Genomic DNA, 22,233 nt, shown 5'->3' with positions numbered 1-22,233 from the left:
GATGTATTTTAAGATATGTCAGTGCAAGTTGTTTTCAATTTGGAGAGCTTTAAAAGTGTTTAAGTCTAGGACTAGTCTAATCCCTGTCCGGGAAACCGCCCCTTAATCACTTAATGGGGTAGGGTTTAGATTAATCCAGGACTAGGAAATTTTAGTAGTTTGCAAACATATCTTACAAAAAAACAATACAGGCGTGCATCTTGAGACAAAACAATTGCACTGATATATGTTAAAAAATGTCAGATCAAGATGTTTTTAAGTTAAGGCAACTCAAACATGCATTTTAGTCTGAAACTAGGACAAGCCCTGTCTGGGAAACCACCCCTATATGTTTTATCAATACCATTAATAAATCTCACAATGAACCAGATACAGTAAATAGCCTTCTGTGCCATTGCTCGATTCACCCACTTACTATTTTAGAGTTCATGTAGCAAATTTGGTGCATTGTGTTGTTTGTAAAACTCATGGGTTTGATCCCCGATGAACACAGATATTAACATGTACTGGCTTGGATAAAAGCGCGTGCCAAATGCATAAATGTAAATGCATTTTACCGTAAGATTTACACTTAAATAATAGGTTTAGGTAATAAACACTGTCAGAAATAAATCAAAAAGTTGTCTTTAGCTGTAAATGGGGTGGTACATTTACATAAACTACTCATTTGCACAGAAAGAGCTCCTCAGAGGTACCTAAATGGTTACTATTAAGACCTTTTCAAAGGGCACCAGTGATAGCTTGCACCAATTTTTTTTTCGTACAACGTAGAAGCAACTGAATTAACCACCACTTATCAAAGCTTTAGAAACCACATTTAAAAATCAATGTTAAAATATCTGTATAGCAGTCCATGGCCTCTTCATATGAAAACTAAAGTAAACTTTACGGCTGCGTTTATTTCTTTCTTTTTGTGCATTTTTAATGGTTTTTAAAACATTTACAACTATTAGAGACGTAAAACTTACAAAGGAATTCATTTGCAGTTTGCATTCATTTTGAAATGTTACATAAATAAACATATTTATAAATATCTCTTTTATAAACATATAAATAGATTTTAAAACATAAATACATTTATGCGAGAATGAAATACATGAATTTACAGCAACAGCAGCAGCAACAATATACAGCTTTTTTATCCACATTATTTGCCAAGTCTTTTTATTTTATGCATATGTTTAATCTATTTTATTTTATTTCAATTGTACGTATCATTATTGTCCCCACAAATGATTCTTGTAGTGGCTTTCGTACCATTAGTTCGTTTCTTTTTTGTTTTTCCGCCGAGGAACAACATATGAGTCCATTCTATCCAAATCAGTGATGTCTGGGATACGCTCTGAAATAAAGACAACATGGCATTTTGTGAGATGAATTCATTGAGGCAGCTGATGCGTCACTTCAGCATCTTACACGCGTTCATGTCACTGACGTCATAATCTGAACAAGCAACTGACGAAAAATTCTGCATCATAGAGTCGGATATTGTTATCATCAGTTTAACTTATTTGCACTGCCTTATCCGTGGCTGACTAGTAAACGTACACAGTAATCTATTAACCAAAGGTCAAATCACATCACCTGTAATAGCCTTACTTAAAGACTTTTACCTCAAGCAGCGTTGTAATTATAGTAATTTAGAGAATGCAAAATATGATAGATGATAAATATCAAGTGCACAGGGCCTTAAAAGACAGTTGTGCCAATGTACCCCAGTTGCATCCCTGCATACACATGGCAGAGAAATGGAGATATTATAAATAATATATCCAAATGTTTCTCTCACAAACTGCTTTCCAATTATGCAACTCTTAATTTACACCTAAAATGCTTTAAATAGGCTAAAAAGATATAAGATCTTGTGTAAGATTACTACAGATACTCACCAAGAGAGATTGTTTACAGAGGGGTAGTGAGACGGTTGACAACCCATCCCGCTCATGGTCCCTATCCTATCCATCTTGTGTCCGAAGCATCCACTCCTGGCTGTTGCTCCTCCTTTCTTAGATCCAGCTTTGAGTTTCCGTGATCCGGGCTGGTCGTTCAGGATCCGAGCCCACATGCCTTTGGCACGCGTGTTCATTCGGATGTCCCGGAGAAGACGTAGTCTGTCTTCCAGCCTCCTCTGACTGTCATCCGACTCTAGGAACTCGGACAGCTCCTCTCCCAGCAGCGCCCTTAGGGACTATGGGATACAGGTATACAGAAACTTATTACAATATAAAAAAAACAGTGTTTAAGTGATGATACTGAAGTTTGTCCTCAGTTTACAACTTTATTCCAGATCTTACATTGTTACCTGTCCAATGTATGTATTATTATTTTTAATTTTAAAACTGAAAAAAATTTACAACTTTTACTTAAATGTTGATATTAACACTGTTAAGGCAAAATTGTGCAGTTGTTTTCTTAACCTAGAAGCATTTATCAAGAAATGTGTTTGGCTTTTTAAAGTTATCACTCTTTAATGGTTCAGAACTGAAATGCCTTGCACCAAATATTTGCACCAGATTGACATCATGGTTGATCTTCTATTGTAAATCTGAGCCTATAGAACAATTAAACCTTAAAAAGTTAAATTATGTTCATCTAAAATGTGGTAATATCTAAATCTGCTGTTTTTATTTAAGAAAAAAAAGACATCTTATGTATAATATACTAATATATTTCATTTTTCTCTGTTAATCTGTAAAGCTGCATTGCTACAATGCAAAACTGTGAAAATCGCTATAGAAATAACGTGGAATTGAATTAAATCGAATTGAATACACTTGACTGTTAAGAGTCAGATGAGGATGATGCTCATTTCTTAATGACTACACAAAGTAACATAAATCATTAAAAACAAGTACATCTCCCAGTCCAATATTAAACTTAAATGAAGACAAATCCAAGCACAATTTTATGGCTCAGATGTATTTTCATAACTCATGAGACTCAGGTAGACTTGAGTTCAAATATTAAGATGTTTTTTTTTTTAACTAAAATGCCTTGGAAGAAATTTATCACCATACATTTAGATTATAGTGTTACCCTAAAATGAACTTAAGATGGCTCAGATAATTTGTTCTTGAATGAATTTGATAAGTATTTGAGTTGACACTGAACTATTTTAAAAGCGTACTTTGGGTATCACGGCAAATCTGATCACAGTTGGAAACATTGTTGCAGTCTCTTCTGAACCTCTAGAAATAACCCTTAAAATCCTTGGATCAGGAGAAGCAGAACAGTCCGTTAACTTATTCTCTGTGTTTAATTTAAGTTCCATATAACAGAAACTATTAAGATAACGAAGTAATCTCACGTGCGCTTTTCTTTCCTTTACGCATATGCGCGTCTTTAAAACGATGTGTTTTCTTTCTTAAAAACAAACAAACAAATGTTTGTGTAAAAAGCTAAATGTAATGACTTGTTTAAATGCCAAAAATGTCATAAAATAAAGCAAACATTTGCTAAAAGAAAGTTTTAAGACAAGCATTGTGCGTGAACAAGTGTCCGCGAGTTTCTGACTCTCTGTGATGCTGATGTGAGCTCCGTTTGCGCGATGGTTAATATACGACCTGATGCATCATTTTGATAAAACAGTGCATTATCACCTAATCTCGTCCCGTCACTAGACTGTTCGTTTCAATTTACCGATCAGAAAAATCCGCGTAACGCAATTTTTCCACATTTTGCGCGTTTCTTTGTCGAGTCACACAAACTCTATTCAATAAAGTTGTATTAAGAATACTCACTCTCTGTTCTGCCTGCGTTAATGGTTTTGCCTCTGTGTTGGTTGTAAGGAGTGTCACAATAAGTCCACAAGCCACCAAATGCGAGATGATCATCGTGTTGAAGTTCAGTTGATCTCAATGCTTAAGTTTAAACGCAATCACAGCTCTTCATTTACTCCCAGTGGTCTCCAGCTCAACTCTAAGTGAACGCAATCCGGGCTCAAGGTTTTATAGCTAGCTGTCATGACATCATCTCAGAACCCCCCCAACCCGTTCCGGGCTTCACCTTTGCCAGCTTCTCCATTAGGTAGGCTACCTGCGTCATAGGTTACCATTCATTATATCAATGACCAATAGAAAAGCAATACAGTGCTTTTAATTGATCAAAGGATATTTGATGTAAATTTTAGTCATCATTTGCAACGGCCAGTAAAATACAGGCAGGAATAAATCTTGTGATTAGGCCTAACTATAAATCATCATAAAACTGAACAGAATGTAAAATCATTCACAGCATCAAACGTCATTGTTTTTCAAAGTGCTCATTTAAAAAAAATTGTTTTTACATTAAGGTAAAATACATATTGTTATTGTTATTATAGATTTAAATTAAAATGAGTGTGCCTTGACTAACGAAAATAATCAATAAAGTAAAATAAAACTGAACAGGAGTGAGTCATCTGCATTTATCAAATAAAAACCAGCAAGCAAATACAAAGAATGTAAAGTTGAAAATATTTTATTTGACACATTGAAAGCATACAGTGCACCACATGAATTAAATAAACTTTTGTATTGTGATAAACATGATAATCGCAACTGAAACTAAACTGGTGCTTAAATATAAAACACTTACATTAATACAAGTAAGCGTTATTTTTCATAAATACAGTTTAATCAAACCAAATATGGTTTGAACAGGATTAAAGGAGCACCATCAGTCACATCTGAAAGCACCTTCTCATTCAAGACACTGTGTGGCAGTATATGCTGTCTTGAAAAGGTTTCAGCCATCACTGCATCAATCCATCACTTTAGTTTTCATGATTCATATCCCCAACATTTTAAAAGAAGCATTGCTGTGCTTAAATGCAAACACTTTATATTATATATACATGCAGTAGGAGTGACCAGGACAGAACAGTTGTCATAGGGCTACCTCGAATGCACAAATGTGTTTTGGTTTGTAACACTTTAATTTAATTTTCATATGTCTTAGAATGTGAACAGCACTTAAAATATGAAGTCCTGTTATGGACTTAATGCACCTGTCCAGGGTCTTTCCCTGCATTTGACCCAAATTATGATGGGATAGAATCAAGCACTCCATGTGACCCTACACAAGTGCACTCTCAGAATAAACGGTACAAAGGTTGTCACCGGTACAGTACATTTTAAAAAGGTCACAACATGTACAAAAATGTACCTTTGAGGTACAGTACCAGTATGTACCTCTAAAGTACCAATGTTTAGGGTAACAATATTTAATACTACATCCTGTTTAGCTCAGTGGTAAAGTATTGGGTTAACAGCACAAAATGTCATGGGTTCGAACTCAGGGAGCACCTCAGGGAGCACACATAGTGATGAAGTCGGTTTGGTATAAAAGTGTACTTTTTGAAAAGGTAACAACTTTTGTACGTTATTGCACATTTATTTTCTGAGAGTGTGGTATAGAAAATGCATACATGGGTGGATGACAATAACAAATGTGGATTTTAACTAAAAGGTCGAACTGTGTTTGTAAGACAAGGATATTTTCCATTTCATTATTATGTTAGGTAAATTATATAAATGTATCATTAATAAAATAAATGTCTATAAATGTTTCAGAAATGTCAGTGGGCAAATTGTTGAGTGTTTATGTTATAATTTTATAAAATGATTAATTACAATTTATCTTAGCCAAAACAACAGATATGTTACCTTTCAAATTTTGCTGTTTCATAAATAGTTTAGTGTTTCAATCTGTTTACACCATAATACATAATTTTACATTATATACATTATTTACAAATACATATATACAACATTTTATTTGTTATTATTTCGTGCCAAGATTTTATTTATCTATTTATTTTTATTTAATAATGTCCTTAAGAAGCTAAATAAATATTTACATCAAGCAAGATACTCATAAACAATAACAAAACATAACAACCGATCAACCAGGTAACATCAATTCATTATCATGGGTATGTAAACTTTTGAACTGGGTTATTTTTGTAAATGCAGCTATTATTAATGTATTGTGACTCTAATGTAAGCATCTCTTATGTCAAAATAGACAGTAACAAAATTAAACACTAACTGCAATGTATGTGAACACTGCTCAGATTTTGCAAGGAGGTGTAAACGTATTGTCTTAACTGTACATTACACGTTTCAAACAGTATTTTTCCTCAAATTTATGTTAATAAACAGCAAGTTCCCTTTTAATGCGTTTCCTAGAATGTGACAACATGCCACAATACCGATCAACAAATAATGGTGAATAATCTAGTAGTACTTTTAAAATAAGACTTTTACATGTGTCTATACAGAAATTGACTTTGAGAAATACAGTAAGCCTAACTTGGGACATTTAAGTGGAGAAATTGTCTAAAATATGATATTTATTAATTTGATTTTTTGCGATATCCATACAAACCTCAGAGATTTTTATTTTTAGGTACAAAAGATTTGTCCAAGATTATGTTCAGTATTTACCAACAATGTACCTCATGTGAAGTTATGTTTCTCTGGCTAGTAAGTCAAATAATCTAGCAGTAAAAATGGCCACCTATAAGCAAAACTGCAGCGACAGGGATTTCAAATGTAAATGTTATACACAGTTGTCCGCTACAGGAATATATGAAACATGTCTGGAAAGCATGGGGTGCCAGGCAGACACAGAACAGCAATCTTAGCTCTCAAATGAATAATTTTGGTGGAAAGGTTCAAGGGGGTTCATATACACAGTAACACAATAGTTCTGATATTATGAGTCCTGACAGCCTGAAATTTAGTCTTCATAAATGTGAGCATATGTACTGAGAAAAGTGTCATTTAATAGACATGTTTTATTCCAAGTGACATTACACTATACACTGTTTGCAGGGATAACCTTTCTTCAAAGGCATAGGAGGTCTTCATTTAACTAACAAATCACTTAGATCATTAAATTGTTAGTTCATTATCATTCTTATCCTTTGGTTAACATAAACATGGATTATTTTATGATAAAGACTAATCCACTGAGTATGGGAACATGTTTATAACTGTTTTTAATAATGTTTGACAGAGTTGTTGGAAGCTTGGTGGTGATGACATTGAATTCGAGCGATCATGGTGATGTTCGTTTTTAGTATCATAATCTTTTGTTGATCTCAGATATTTTTGCAATAATCCAAAAGCATATGGAAAAATCCTACTGACCTTTTGCCAAGGAAACCCATGCGTAGGGTTGGCCTACAAAAATACATCATTCCTGCATCTCTCTATTGGAACGCCTCCTGGGAAACCAATGCCCAAAGCAGTGCAAACAGGCCAATTCTATTGGCCAACACAAGGTCAGGTGACGTAGTGTGACGCCGCAGTGACACCATATAAGGACATCCATATCACAGAATCCCAGGGCCGGCTTTTTGAAAGAATTCTTTTAATGAAGTCTACTTCAGTACCATAAATTTAAAATATTACAAAAAAGTGAATGTCCCACAGAAAAATTACTACTTTGCTCTCCTGACTCATCCCAGTGACCCGGGACAATGCATCAATCTTCTCCCACCCAGCTGCACTTGCACAGACATCCGCTGCCGGATTGTGATGGATGGCTGAATTCAATTAAATTATCATTATGTCAAAAAACCCAAAGACTCTGGTGCCCAGGGTAGAAACAAAGAAGAGAAAACAGGATAAAGAGATAATGTGATGTATGTATGAATGAGTTAGTTTAGTTGATCTATTTTGCATATTACTACACTGTAAAAAAAAAAAATTTTTTTACAGTTTTTGCCAATACATTTTACTGTGTTTTCCCTGTTTTTTTAAATTACAGAAATGTTTTATTAAAATTACAAAAAAAAACAGTTAATTGACATGTGTAATGTAATTAAACAGAGAAACTTTGTATAAATGGAATACAGTATATATCTGTTTTTTAAACAGATTTCAATGATAATTTTAACAAAACTAACTGTAAAAATAAAGTTTTTTTTATTAACCTGCTGGCCTCTTTTAACACATGAAATACTGTAACAGCTGTGTTAATTTCTGACACCCCTTAGCTTGTCACAGATTATCAGTGATCTGTTAAAAATTTAGATATCCTAGTTAAAAGTATATACTTGTGTTAAGCAGCTGCAGGCCTCTTCTTTTTTTTTTTTAAACCAGTCTTAAAACCCATATTTTCTCTTTGGCTTTTGAGACCTAGTAAGATGTCGACTTTATTTGCTTGTTTTAATTTGTTACTTTGAATGCTTTTATTGTGTGTGTATTAGTGATGCAACAATACAGTTAGTCCACGGTTCAACACAATTTTCGATTCTTGTCCACGGTTTTCGGTTCGGTTTCGGTTCTCATGACCTTGCTAAAAAAAACAGCATACCAGCATGTGTTGTGTTTTGGTGCTGGTTTTCTGGTGACCACAAACCAGCAACAAACCAGAACCAGCGCCTGCACCAGCACCAGCATCCCATGCTCGTCATACCAACAAGACCAGCATATGGTGTGTTTTGGTGCTGATATGCTGGTGACCACCAGCTAAACCAGCAACAAACCAGCATGGACCAGCATGGGAATTATGCTGGTCTATGCTGTTTTTTTAGCAGGGGACTTGGCCTATTAAATCGTTTTAAATTTTTCTATGCTTAGGTAACAGGAACAGTGAGATAAGAAGCAAAAAACTAGTTTTAATTGCAAATCTCTTTATTTTATGTAAATGAAAAAACACACTTCTAGTGTATAAACATTTCTAGTGTATTGATAAAATAATATAAGATATTATTAAATAAAGATATATAAAAATGATATCCTAATCAAACTGGGGAACACGTGAATTCTTACATTTACAAAATAAACACATGTAAACATAAATTGGCCATTTTATACCTGTACTGAGTAAATAAAACTTTGATGGCTATACCTTAATGCACTACTGTTAAGTCCAACATCATGCTGTCTGCGTTCCTTACTCAAGATTACTTTTAGCATCATGCAAATTCTCTTCTGGAGTTGAACTTTCCGCGGAAGACGTGTTTGAGGCAAATAACGCGCGTTTGCGGCAAAAAAAAGCCAATTTGGGTCATTCGCATTGCCCCGCGCGAATTTGCATCTTTACATTGATGTTGTATCATGTAATCTACTCGCGCAAATAATTAATCCACACCACAGAATTAAAAGACAGTAATGCTGCTTTTATTTGTTGTCGGATTTTTCTGCTCGTGATCACCATGTGACTGCGCGAATGAAATCTGACACCAGCATTGCAAGCAGTTAAAGCAGCTAGTGCATAGTGACTGGATATCAACTCGCTGGAAGGCGTTTAAGTTTTATATCCCAGCGCGCAGATCATGCGGGCACGCAACACACTGAAGTACAGGGAATATAAAACGGACAGATTTGAATGGATAAACCGAAAAACCGCAAATCACATGCGTGAATTGAACCGTGGGGGTCCAACCGACCGGTTCAATATTGTATTGAGAATTGTGGCATCCCTAGTGCGTGTTTATTGTACTTATGTTTATTTTTCTGTACAGCACTTTGGACAACTTTGGTTGTTGTATAGTGCTTAACAAATAAAGTTGGTATGGTAAGTTTAGCTGTTTAAAAAAAAAGACCGTTGCAATTTAAATAATAAGCTACAAAAACCAATGCAAAAGACAAATCAAAAACCTCTGTGTTCAGCGAATCATTTTCACGGCAATAATTATTTAAGCCAATCAGAATTGACACCTCTGCTACGTTGGTGGCGCACGCAGGAAGAAGCGCGCGACATGATGAAGACGGCGGCGCGCTGGTGAACTACTCTGCTGTTTTCGACGAAGCAACACTTGTGAGAGGTAACATCGAAAATATTTACTGATACATTCAAAAATTCAACGCAGTACTGACATAGCTACAGTATACATTAAGACTGACGACCGAAAAGAAAACAAGTAATGTATGTCAGATGTTGCATTAGTTAGGTTGCAGATGCAGTTTAGCTTTGTGTTAACGTTAATTTACCTGAACGCAATTTAACGTTGCATTTATGAGAACATTACCTTTGTGCTGGCTTGTATTTTTGTGGCCGTGACTGTGTGGCACGTGGCTGGCTAACTAAAAAATTTAGCTAACTAAAGTTGACCACTGCTAGCGACAGCTTTCAAATATGCTGCGCATTAACTGGCCCAAAACATGGTCAAAATTATTAGAAAAAGATACTTGTTTGGGTTAAAGTGATAAGTCAACGTTGACTTTGGTTTCAAATGGTACACTAACAGCACTCTCTAGCAAAAGCATCCACGATTCTCAAAAAAAGTCAGCAAATTTAGTGTAATTAATATAGCACTCTACAGCTAAAATAACATAAGGAAAATACTCGTAGTGTGGTGCTAGATAGTCACATTGTAAAGGTTTAAGAAACAAACACACTTTATTTCAATTTCTAAAGGCTTAACACTGAGTGACTGTTTCAGAAATGCCTAAATTACATATTTTTTGTGACTGAATCTGAGACTCAAGTAAATAAAGAAAATTAATGTTGCTGTATTACAATTTTTGTAATGTAATTTTGCACAAACATTATGCAAACTAATTTTTTTCATTTCTTTTTCAGTTTTTTGATTCAATACCAGGAATTGGAACAATAGCTATCTGGAACTTCTGGAACTGAGATCAGTCAGAAGCCTTCAAGCTCAAACATTAAGTAAGTTTGCAATATGGCAAGTGTTCTAAAAGCTTTCACATGTCCTACATGTGGCATTTCTATGGAAACAGTGAAAGGGTATGTAAATCATCAAAAATTACACACAAATGAAGCACATGGTGAATATGCCTGTTGTGTAATTGGGTGCAAATCAAAGTTTATCAAGTATAATTCCTTTAAAAGTCATATGTTGCGCCAACATAGGCGGTCATCTGTGTCACAATGTGAAACCGTACAGGGTCTGAAATGTGAAAAGCCACATTGCCAGAAACAATGCATTGATCTGAAAGATCTTTTAGGTCATTTAAAGTTGCATGTTTCAAAGAAAGAAGAGGTGAAGTGCCCATTTAAAGGCTGTGGCAAAGCCTTTTCATTGAGGTCCTCTTTTACGGCACACATTTCTAGAAATCATGAAAAAGCTGCATCTGTGCACGTGTCAGCTATGTATCTTGTTGATTCTGTGCCAAGCCAGTCTTTTGATGTTGCTCAAAGTCCGTCAGATGTAAGCATTGACGAGCCTGAGGATATCCTGGACCCACCAGATATGAAAGGGCTATATATGAGAAATTTGTGTATGTTTTACATGAAGTTACAGGCCAAATACCTTGTACCTTCATCCACTATTCAGATGATTGTGGAACAAGTAGATAGTCTCAGTGATGTGTGTCACCAGTACACAAGAAATCAGCTTAAAGGTGTCCTCCAAGCTAATACAAGACTGACAGAGTCAGAAATAAAAGATGTTCTGGCAAGTTTAAATGATTCTAGCTTGCATGCATCCTGTAGCCCTGCACTCTCTTCTGGGTATTTGAGAAGGCAATATTTTCAGACAAACTTCTCTTATGTGCATCCTCAAACTATTAGTTTAGGCACAGATCATAATAGAAAGGAACAATTTGCTCAGTATATCCCAATAAAAGAGACTTTGCAGGCTTTGCTAAAAGACCCAATTGTGTGGAAAGAATGTACAAAGCATGAAGATGACACTTCTGCACATGTTCTAAGTGATGTGAGAGATGGATCTGTTTACAAGAGTAATGCACTGTTTAGGGAGTCGGGTATAAGTATAAAGCTCATACTGTATCAAGATGCCTTCGAGGTTGTTAATCCTCTTGGGTCAGCAAAAAAAAAATACAAGATACTTGGGGTTTACTTTACACTGGCCAACCTTGACCCATTTTATCGTTCCAGTGTTGAAAACTTGCAGCTTGTGCTTTTGTGTAGGGAAGAACACTTTAAATATTTTGGCCACGACAAAGTGTTCTCCACACTGCTTTCAGATATCAAGGAGTTGGAGACAAATGGGCTTGTGATATCTGGGCATGTTGTTAAGGCATCAGTTTTTTGCATTGCTGGAGATAATTTGGGGTCTCACAACATTGGAGGTTTAACAGAGAACTTCAGTACATCCACTTACTTCTGTAGATATTGCCTGGTAACTAGAAGTGAGTTCCATGATTTCCAAAAAGGTGCACCACCTCGAACAGTGTTAAACTACAATGAGGCAGTACAACAGATAAGAAGTGGTGCCCTGACAGAATTCAGGGGTGTAAAATTTGATTCGGTTTTCAATTCCCTCACTTACTTTCATGTCAGCCAGCCTGGCCTCCCACCTTGTATTGGACATGATGTGTTTGAAGGAGTTGTGGCATATGACTTGGCCATGTACATCAAGCACTTTGTGAAGGTAAAGAAATTCTTTACTTACAGTCAGCTAAACCGGAGAATCAGGCAGTTCAGCTATCAGGGATCTGATGCCAGTTCTACTCCTTCAGAGGTTGTTGAAAAGGGAGTTAAAATAGGTGGCCAGGCAGCAGAAAACTGGTCTCTCTTGAGGCTTCTTCCTATTATAATAGGTGAAAAGATTGCCGAAACAGATGATCCGATATGGCAGCTGACAGTCCAGCTAAAAGAACTTGTGGAATTAATATGTGCCCCTAAAATATCTCACTCTCAAGTTGCTTTGCTCAATGTTCTCATTGTGGAGTATTTAGAAACAAGAAAGGAGATGTTTCCTGATCATAAACTCAAACCAAAGCACCATTACATGGGCCACTACCCTGCTTTGATTCTCAAGTTTGGCCCACTCATAAGATTGTGGACTATGAGATTCGAGAGCAAGCATTCCTATTTCAAAAGATGTGTGAGAAGAACACAGAATTTTAAAAATGTGTGCCAGACACTTGCAAATAACCACCAACTTCTGCAAACATATCTAAACTCAAGTTCTGTCTTTGCTCCTACTTTGCAAGTGAAACAATCCACCCCTTTCCATGCAGAGTTGTACAGTGATGCAGTACGCAGTGCAGTAGAAGCAAGCTTGCCTGATCAGTGTGCTCTTGAAGCATCTACTGAGATACAGTGGAAAGGCACTCTATACAGAAAGGGATTGTTTCTTTGCATAGGTCCTGGCGTGTCAACAGAGTTTGCACATATCGAACTTATGCTAATAATGGATCAAAATGTGCACTTCCTTGTAACTCCTCATGGTTCACAGTATTTACCTGAGCTTGGACTGTATGAAATTCACACAGCATGTGGAGGCATGATGTGCATAAATGGAGAGCTCTTGTTGGATTACTATCCATTGCCTGCTTATGCTTTTTGTGGAACTCGAGTAATTTCTCTCAAACATAGCAAAGTAGATATTGAGTAGGGAATTTAATGCTGAGTTGTGACTGTGTGAGCACTAGGTAATGTAAGGATGAGTACAGTAGACTGTGCAGGACTTGAGTATGGCTGAAGAGGTCCTTAAATGCTTGAAATTACATGCTAGAATTTAACTTTCAATAACAGAGTTCCATACATATTTTTATGTAGTTAAAAACAGCTAGTGATAAAACGGTCACCACTTCACACAGATGCAGAAACAAATCTACACACACATGAGGCTAATGTTTAAAGCTGATCATGAAATGGCTGCCTCTGAAGCTAAGAAATGAAGAATACATTACATTTTCCTTTTGGGCTGAATTGCACTTTGGATATTTTTTTGGGGCTAACACTGAATTACAATGTCTGACTATCTTTTCTTAGTGATGGATGATGTAGACAGTGGTCTTTCTGACTTCATTTACTCTGTGCTGCCAAATTCAAGTTCAAATGACCTGCTGTTAGAGGCTCTTCAGACCCTGGGTGTGGAAACCGTTGAAGATTTAAAATATGTCCAGGAGGCAGATCTTGTTAATACCCTCAGGCCAATTGAAGCTCGAAAATTGATTGCGACATTTAAAGCTTTCTGTAAGTATACTTAATTGTAAGTTGTAAACACATATTATATCCTCACAACATAATGGATCAGTTGGATTTGAGTTTTGCAAAGTGATTTTGAAAGATTTTGCAGGCCTAAATCCTATTGTCTTCTGTCCAGCTGAAAAGGATGCCAAAGAGATTCCTCATCTGCCTACCAGAGCTGAGCCAGAAAGATTGTTAAGCACACACACAGGAACAATGCCATGCAGAGACCATCCATCTACAAGTATGTGTGATGAAAATGTTTTGGCTTAATTAAAATATCACAGCGTATTTTCTAATTATTACTGTCATTTGATCTGAGACAAACAAGCCTGAACAATACAATAAAGGGATATTGCATTGTTCAGGCTTAGGGTTAGACTGTGATGTATAAATATTACAAATGAAAATGCGTTATCATTTAAATTCGATCTTAAGCCTGGTAGAATAGATTAGTGTTTCACATACAGTAGCTGTTTTTTTTTGTCGTTTTATCACACTCCATCAAAAATGTACTAGAGTTCTGGCATGTCTTCTGGTCATAGGCCAGTAGTGAATGCTAACATTTAATGAAGTATTTTGAAATATGTTTTTCTGCCCTCTTCAGGTGAATACAGTACAGATCATTCCAACTCTCCACAGTCTTCCTCAAGCTCAAGTGAACTCTCAACTCCTCATAGAAACACTCCAGTGGATAACAACTGGCACTTCAATTTTGAGATGCCCTGGAGTAAAATGCCGTCAGAACTTACCAGAAAGCTTGAAAATAAAGAGCGCCCAACAGGACGTGAAAGACGTGAAATGATTCGCCTGATGTTAGGAGAGATTCTAACCATCTGCCCTGCACCAGGGAAGAAACATCTCTGTGAAATTGCCAGGAAGATTGTTTTAAGATATCCTCTGTCATTTAGAGATGTTATTGAAGATCAAGTTGTTGGTAGTGGCTATGACTCCCTTACCAAGCAGCTGCAGGCTAGACTTGACAACATGAAAAGAGGGAAAACCTCACTTTACCTGAGAAGACAGACGTCCAGCACAAGTGACGGAGAAGACCCACCTTCCAAGAAAAGAAGAGTGGACACATATGGGTGCACAAATTGGCAACCAAAACGGCTGCCATTGGGTGAAACTGAGGAGACTCAGAAATGTGCACAAGAAGAATTAAAGAACATGCACAAAAACAAAAGCAAGAACACCAAAAGTATTAAAGAAAAAATGCTGGCTACTTTCTACACTCAGAGAAGCGACATAAGTAGAATGGAAATCCCTGTTTTGGTAAAAGAGTGGCCATATCTGTTTGAGATGTGCGGGATAATGGTCCACTTCAAAGAGCTAACAGATATGGATGTTGACAAAGGAGCCATCTCAAGTAAATGTGAAAGAGTAATTTCATATCTCATGTCCCATGACAAGAAGAACAGCAAAATGGAGGGCATCGGAGAAGGCATTGAAAGTGCCAAAGCGAAGCATCTAGATCCTTATCTTCCTGGATGTGTGATGCTGCTTCTGAAACATTTCAGTGAAGATCAGGCCAAGATGTTCGTGATGGTTGATGAGACGTGTCTGCCATCTGAAGTTGATCAACTGCCCAGCACGCCTTGCGTCGTTGTGTGTGGTATGTGGTATTTTATGTTTTATCCCATTTGAGCAAAAGGCATTTTTAAATTTATGAACGGGTTGATACAGGGATATTAAAGGAATACTCCACCGTTTTTTCAATATTTTACTATCTTTCTTACCTCAACTTAGACGAATTAATACATACCTTTTTTTCAATGCATGCACTGTACAGCGCCTTGTGAATGTGTTAGCATTTAACCTAGCCCCATTCATTCCTTTGGTATCAAACAAACGTTTTATTTTGTGGCACCATACTTACTGGTGTAACTCCTCATGTAACAGTATTTAAATAGGGAAAACACTGAAGTGTTTGGTGGCTTCTAAATGCATCCCTGTTTGGAACCATAGGAATGAATGTGGCTAGGCTAAATGCTAACACATTCACGACGTGCTGTACAGTGCACGCATTGAAAAAAGATAGATATGTATTAATTCGTCTAAGTTGAGGTAAGAACATAGTGAAATATTAAAAAACGTTGGAGTATTCCTTTAAATCGGGGGCTGGCTGGAGATTCTAGTAAACTTAAGTATATGTTGTTAATGGGTTAAGCATTTTCTGCAATTAGACCTTCATCACCATAGCACTAGCATTATGGAACTAAATTCATTATTTTTTTAAAGGTCATTAAAGGGGTAGTCAAGCTGAAACAGAAAATTGGCATTTATACATCATAATGTCATTCCAAACTTGATTGATTTGTTCATTTTTAGAACACCGATATTGCAGAAAGTTATCAGCTGTTTATGTATATACATTGATGGAACTTTTTGGTTACCATTCACCTTTAAAGGACAAGTTCGGCCTTTTTACACTTAAAGGCCTGTTTTCAGATTGTTTATGATGAAATAGAACGGTTTTGACTGAAATTTCGACATATGGAGCTGCCCCGAGAATTTTCGGCTGTTTCTGTGTCACCTCACAGCTCTACAATGGGTTTAATGGTGCACTGGAACAATCCTTCCTAAAATGCATTAAACTTTCGTTTACAAAGAAGTGAAACTCACCGAGTGGTCAGGGGTGTTCACTGGTATGCTCACACAAAAATCGCTGCAAAAGATGCTTTCCAACAGCTGTTTTAGCATTCGTTGTTAACTTGTGGACCTATTTTTCCAAACGCCTCACACCCGTACATTCTTCTGCTTAGAGCTTGGATAATAGACACTCCAGCCCAGGTGGTGGCGCTAATCCGCCATTGCTCATTTCAAGAATAGAGACAAAGTTCCCGGCGCGGAGTAATACCGTACCTCACAGCACATCTAATACAAGTCAATGGAGTTGGCAAAAACTACGATAAAACCTGTTGGAATGCGTATTTTGCAGCGATTTTTGTGTGAGCATACCAGTGAACACCCCTGACCACTCAGTGAGTTTCACTTCTTTGTAAACGAAAGTTTAATGCATTTTAGGAAGGATTGTTCCAGTGCACCATTAAACCCATTGTAGAGCTGTGAGGTAAAACAGAAACATCCGAAAATTCTCGGGTCAGCCGCATATGTCGAAATTTCAGTCAAAACCGTTCTATTTCATCATAAACAATCTGAAAACAGGCCTTTAAGTGTAAAAAGGCCGAACTTGTCCTTTAATGTAATCCACGTTACGCGTGTTTTAATTCAAGTGTTCTGAACAAATATGGTCACTTATGAGATTTATTAACTACAGTATCAAATCATAACACATTTTAGTGTACATCAACATCACATACAAAATGTCATATCTTTTAGCATAGAATTGCATTAATCACCATTGCCATAATGTATAGACAAATTTGGTTTCACTTTACGGCCTTATTTATTTTATGTGATTTTAAATTGAGTGTTACAACTGCATTTTATATTTATAAAGAGTAAAGTGATTGTATTGCTTCAGAAGACTTGAATTTAATCTCATGGGTCAAATGGATTACACTCATGCTTTTATCTTTGTGTATCCTCAATGTTGGTTGTCTTTCATCTACATTGTTTGGATCAAAACAGCTGAGAACTTTTAAATATCTTAATTTGTATTACACAGATAAACTGTCTGTTTTGAAAATACAGTTACTGTGAGAATTATTTTTTTGGTGGACACCCTTAACTTTTTAAAGGAACACGCCCACATTTTGGGAATTTAGCTTATTCGCCGTCTCCCCCAGAGTTAGATAAGTCCATACATACCTCTCTCATCTCCGTGCGTGCTGTAACTCTGTCTGACGCAGCCCCGCTAGCTTAGCTTAGCACAAAGACTGGAAATGCATGGCTCCAGCTAGTATACTGCTCCCAATAAGTGACAAAATAACGCGAACATTTTCCTTTTTATGTGGTGTGATTTGTATATTCACACCGTGTACAAAAAACAAGGTCTTATGAGACACAGCGATCTTTTAACAGTATACATACTGGGAACTATATTCTCAGAAGGCGAAGCACTGCTACTGGGTGGAGTGATTTGCACAACTCTGACCGAACTCTCTGCTCCTCACCAGGGGCTTCTCGTGTGCTGCGAGCAAATCACTCCACCCAGTAGCAGTGCTTCGCCTTCTGAGAATATAGTTCCCAGTATGTATACTGTTAAAAGATCGCTGTGTCTCATATCACCTTGCTATTTGTACACGGTGTGACTATACAAATCACAACACATAAATAGGAAAATGTTCGCGTTATTTTGTCATTTATTGGGAGCAGTATACTAGCTGGAGCTATTCACTTCCAGTCTTTGTGCTAAGCTAAGCTAGCGGGGCTCCGTCAGACAGAGTTACAGCACGCACGGAGATGACAGAGGTATGTATGGACTTATAACTCTGGGGGATACGGTGAATAAGCTAAATTCCCAAAATGTGGGCGTGTTCCTTTAACATGGAAAGGTAAAACCCAGATTAGTAAGGTTTTGTTGTTGTGCTAATTTGCGAGCCAAATAATGTGGTTTTTTTTTGACAGACAATGTTTTTGACTTCTTATTTTCCTATGTACTGTAGGGAGTTCTCCCCTCACAGCTGAAAACTTGATGATTGCTGTGGACCAGACCATCGTGAAAGATGGGGTTACAAATTGTGGTGATGCCCTTCTGATGATGTTCGTATCCTACTACTGCCTCAACATCAGTTATCCACTGGAACTTGGAGCAACTCTGGAGTTCATGCAGAGGTAAGACTTAAAGTTTAACCACAAAATGCATTTCCTGAAGAACAAAAAGTGTGTATATATGGCCCAAAGATGGATAAATAAACAATTATCCATTTAGGAAATTAATGGACATGAAACCGGTAACAGAAGAAAGTCTAGATAAATTTTATTTGATGGCAAGATCATTACAACATTTATTCAATGACAGGAGCAAAATGAGCAGACGCTGTGCATTTCTGGGGCCTCATTTATCAACAGTGCGTAGAAAATGTTCTATATTTTGTCCTACGAATGAAATTTAGTATGTGCGTAAGTACAAAAAAATCGGTATTTATCAAACGTGCGCACGTGGTTCGTACGCACATCAGTAAGTAATCCTTGTTGATAAATCCCGCGTGTTCTTAAGCACCAAGCTCGTGCACGTTCATGGTTCATTTGCATTCCAAAACGCCTCCAATAATCCATATATGGTGCCAACACCTCCCTTTTGAATTCACGTGGTTGTGCTTTTTCCCCTCACCGCAATAATGGCAAAGAAAGTGAAAAAAGGGACTTTACAGACACAGAAATGGAGTTGCGCGTGGATGAGGTTAAATCCAAATAACACATACTGTTTGGTTCACTTAGTGCGGGAGGAATGACTAACAAAAGAAAAAAATCTGCATTGTGAACATGTTACCAGTGCGGTTAATTCCGTTGGGTCTGAGGAGGACACTTACAGAAATAAAAAAGTGATTTGACATTTAAATTATCAGTCAAAAAATGCGTCACAGCACACCGACGTGAAATCAGTGCAACTGGAGGAGAACAGACAAAGACAGTACTTTCCACCTTGGACAGCTGCATAGCCAGCATCATCGGCTGTGTCAAGCATTTGTCTGAGCTTTCTTTTATAGGGGTAGACACCAATTTGACAACAAGTCACAAAAAAAATCATTAATTCAACACTGGTTTGCTGTTACTATATTAACAATAATAATTTTTAATACCTGCTTGTGGATAATAAATGCACACTTCTTTACACACTGTGGATGATCCGGTGTAGTATCGGTATTCTACCACTAGATGCTATGCGTACGCATCCTCCGAGCTGTGCGTATATTTACACACATTTCTACGTATAAGTGTAATTTGATAAATTCCACACTTTGCGTAAAACTGTTCCTACGCAAAATTTACGCACACTTCTGTTCGTACGCACGCTTGATAAATGAGGCCCCTGGCATCTGTGGGAAGACAACTGGTATTGGTACATTATTAACTGTCTATTCCGATTTAATAGATCACAATTTTTTCCATGTTGGACATTACATTTTTATGGCGTTTAATCAGACCCAAAAGTCGCGCGCACAAAAAACACGCGCGAGTGATATACGAACGCGCAGAACACTATTCGCGCGGGGAAAAGCGTCCTCGCGGGAGCGCACCTCCGCTTAGCGCGCACAAATGCAGTCACGCGAGCAAGGGCTGGGATGAGCGCTCGCTCGACTCGCTCTATGCTCGCATGGCTGCACCACATGCGCAGCCGCGCGAGCATAGAGAGAGTCGAGCGAGCGCTCATCCCAGCCCTTGCTCGCGTGACTGCATTTGTGCGCGCAGAGCGGAGGTGCGCTCTAGCGGGGACGCTTTTCCCCGCGCAAAATGTTCTGGGCGCTCGCGAGGACGCTTTCGCGCGCGCGAAGTGTTCTGCGCGCTCGTATCTCTCGCTTGCGCGTGGTTTTTGTGCACGTAACTTTTGGGTCTGATTAAACGGCATACATTTTCACCTTCCATCAATCTTGTGGTGCGACTATCACTGTGTCCTAACCAGACACGATGCGATAAGATTCCAGCGACAAGCAATTTGTCTGTCCACACCAGACACGATTACAAGATGCAACAAAATCAATCAAAAACCACAGCTAATCAGAACAGCGTGTGGGCGGGCTCCCGCGGCAAATGCACGGCCCCAGAGATTAATTTTGTTAAAAACATAATAAATCAAAATGTATTATTTTACACTTTACACCATTTTAAACTATTAAAAATACATACGGAGTTATTAAAGCAATCTTTGTTATAGAATGAAGTTTGAACGTTCTTGTTTCCATTTGTGAAATTGTAAGACCTGAGGTAGTACGGCTACAAGGTTGGGAACAATAAATGATATTCAAAGTCACATTACACGCTTTTAACATTAAATAAAGCACATAAACGGTACCTGAGATTATCATTGCCATACTTTGCTTCTATTTCATCGCGGCTGGAACTACAACACAGTTTCTAAAATACAATCATTGTTTGTCGCCGTCACGGCTGTTTAGGACATGGTATAACACTTCCTTTATGATCTATGGAGATGTTGACACTGGCAGCAGATTTTAAAGGAACAGTATGTAAGAAATTTAAACAGTTGAGTTGCAGCCCTCAACTGATGTTTATGTTGTCATGTTGTGTATTGGCCACCAGTTGTGTGATTGCAGTACCAGTTTTAGCCACAAGTTTTGTGATTGCAATACCAGTTTTGGCCACAATCCTACATACTGTTCCTTTAACACTGGTTGTTGGAATGCATCACAGCCATTGTAGGCACAGTTGCTTAATGGGAGATACTTGTTCACCCCAAAATAAAATTGTCATCGTTTACTTGCACTCATGTTGTTTTAAACCTGTATGAATTTCTTCTTTTGAACACAAAGATATTTTGAAGAATGTTTGTAACCAAACAGTTGATGGACCCCATTGACTTCCAAAGTATTTTTTTCCATACTATTGAAGTCAATAGGGTCCATCAACAGTTTGGTTACAAACAAATCTTCAAAGTATCTTCTGTGTTCAACAGAAGAAATAAATGTGTACAGGTTTGTAACAACTAAAAGTTGAGTAAATGATGAAAACTTTATTTTGGGGTGAACTATACCTTTAGATATGTCTGTCACCTGTGTAGCTCAGTTTAAGTACTTTTTACCTGGCTCATCACAATTGCTGATTATGAAAAATGTTTGTAGCACTATATTAAAGTATTTCTGTCTTCACAGATGCCTTTTCAGGATAAATCCAGATAGGGGGACCAAAGTGGAGAAGCAGCAATCTAAAAAACAGCAGTCCGTAAATCCTAAGGTTCTTTCTTTGATAACAAAAATTGCAGACTTTGAATGGCGAGAGTAGACATCTCACATGCCAGCTTCTTTCTGTTTCATACATTTCCATTTAGTTCATATACTGTTCTGTAATGTGTAAAGCGTTCATTCTGCTTGTATTTTGTGGCTCACTGTTATCTTGAGTGAGTGCAGCGTTTTAACGTGTGTTTACACGTTTTAAATTGTGTACATTTCAAAGTAAAGAGTTAAAAAAAGCTCCCAGTAAAGACCGGTAATTTTAACCAGTGGGGAGAACCAGTTTCATAAAGTGTGTGTGTGTGTGTGTGTGTGTGTGTGTGTGTGTGTGTGTGTGTGTGTGTGTGTGTGTGTGTGTGTGTGTGTGTGTGTGTGTGTGTGTGTGTGTGTGTGTGTTTGTGTGCGCGCGTGCTGCTAAACAATGCTTTGTTAAATGTTGATCACAGCATGTATTTGCAGATAACAAATAAAACAAAATTAAGATTACTGTTGTTGTTTTTATTATTAAAGCAAATCTTTGTTATTTTGCAGTCTAAACTGAAAAAAAAGTTTAAGAACTGTTATAAAAAAAAGT

At 37.3% G+C, this 22,233-nt stretch overlaps 2 protein-coding genes across 3 annotated transcripts; one reads left to right on the top strand and one right to left on the bottom strand.

The window, feature by feature from the left end:
* Nucleotides 1-879: 879 nt before the first annotated feature.
* Nucleotides 880-3,914, bottom strand: nppc (natriuretic peptide C). The gene is made up of 3 exons (XM_065259874.1): nucleotides 3,741-3,914; nucleotides 1,890-2,188; nucleotides 880-1,342 (listed from the first exon to the last, which is right to left on the bottom strand). Coding segments are annotated over exons 1-3 (393 nt in total). The 5' UTR covers nucleotides 3,834-3,914; the 3' UTR covers nucleotides 880-1,341.
* A 5,427-nt stretch (nucleotides 3,915-9,341) lies between these two features.
* LOC135741207 (uncharacterized) lies at nucleotides 9,342-21,976 on the top strand. 2 transcript variants are annotated; one of them, XM_065259872.2, is made up of 7 exons: nucleotides 9,342-9,763; nucleotides 10,522-10,611; nucleotides 13,648-13,851; nucleotides 13,982-14,089; nucleotides 14,453-15,460; nucleotides 18,417-18,585; nucleotides 21,582-21,976. In XM_065259872.2, coding segments are annotated over exons 2-7 (1,620 nt in total). In that variant the 5' UTR covers nucleotides 9,342-9,763; nucleotides 10,522-10,610; the 3' UTR covers nucleotides 21,712-21,976. The 2 variants fall into 2 exon arrangements, with proteins under 2 accessions (XP_065115944.1, XP_065115945.1); XM_065259873.2 differs by lacking the exon at nucleotides 9,342-9,763 and having other exon boundaries at nucleotides 9,784-10,611.
* Nucleotides 21,977-22,233: the final 257 nt, after the last annotated feature.

Source organism: Paramisgurnus dabryanus, chromosome 24 (assembly GCF_030506205.2).
Source record: "Paramisgurnus dabryanus chromosome 24, PD_genome_1.1, whole genome shotgun sequence".
In the NCBI taxonomy this organism is placed as follows: Eukaryota; Metazoa; Chordata; class Actinopteri; order Cypriniformes; family Cobitidae; genus Paramisgurnus; species Paramisgurnus dabryanus.
The sequence above is the reverse complement of the archived record's forward strand: the minus strand, read 5'-3'. Positions and strand labels throughout refer to the sequence as shown.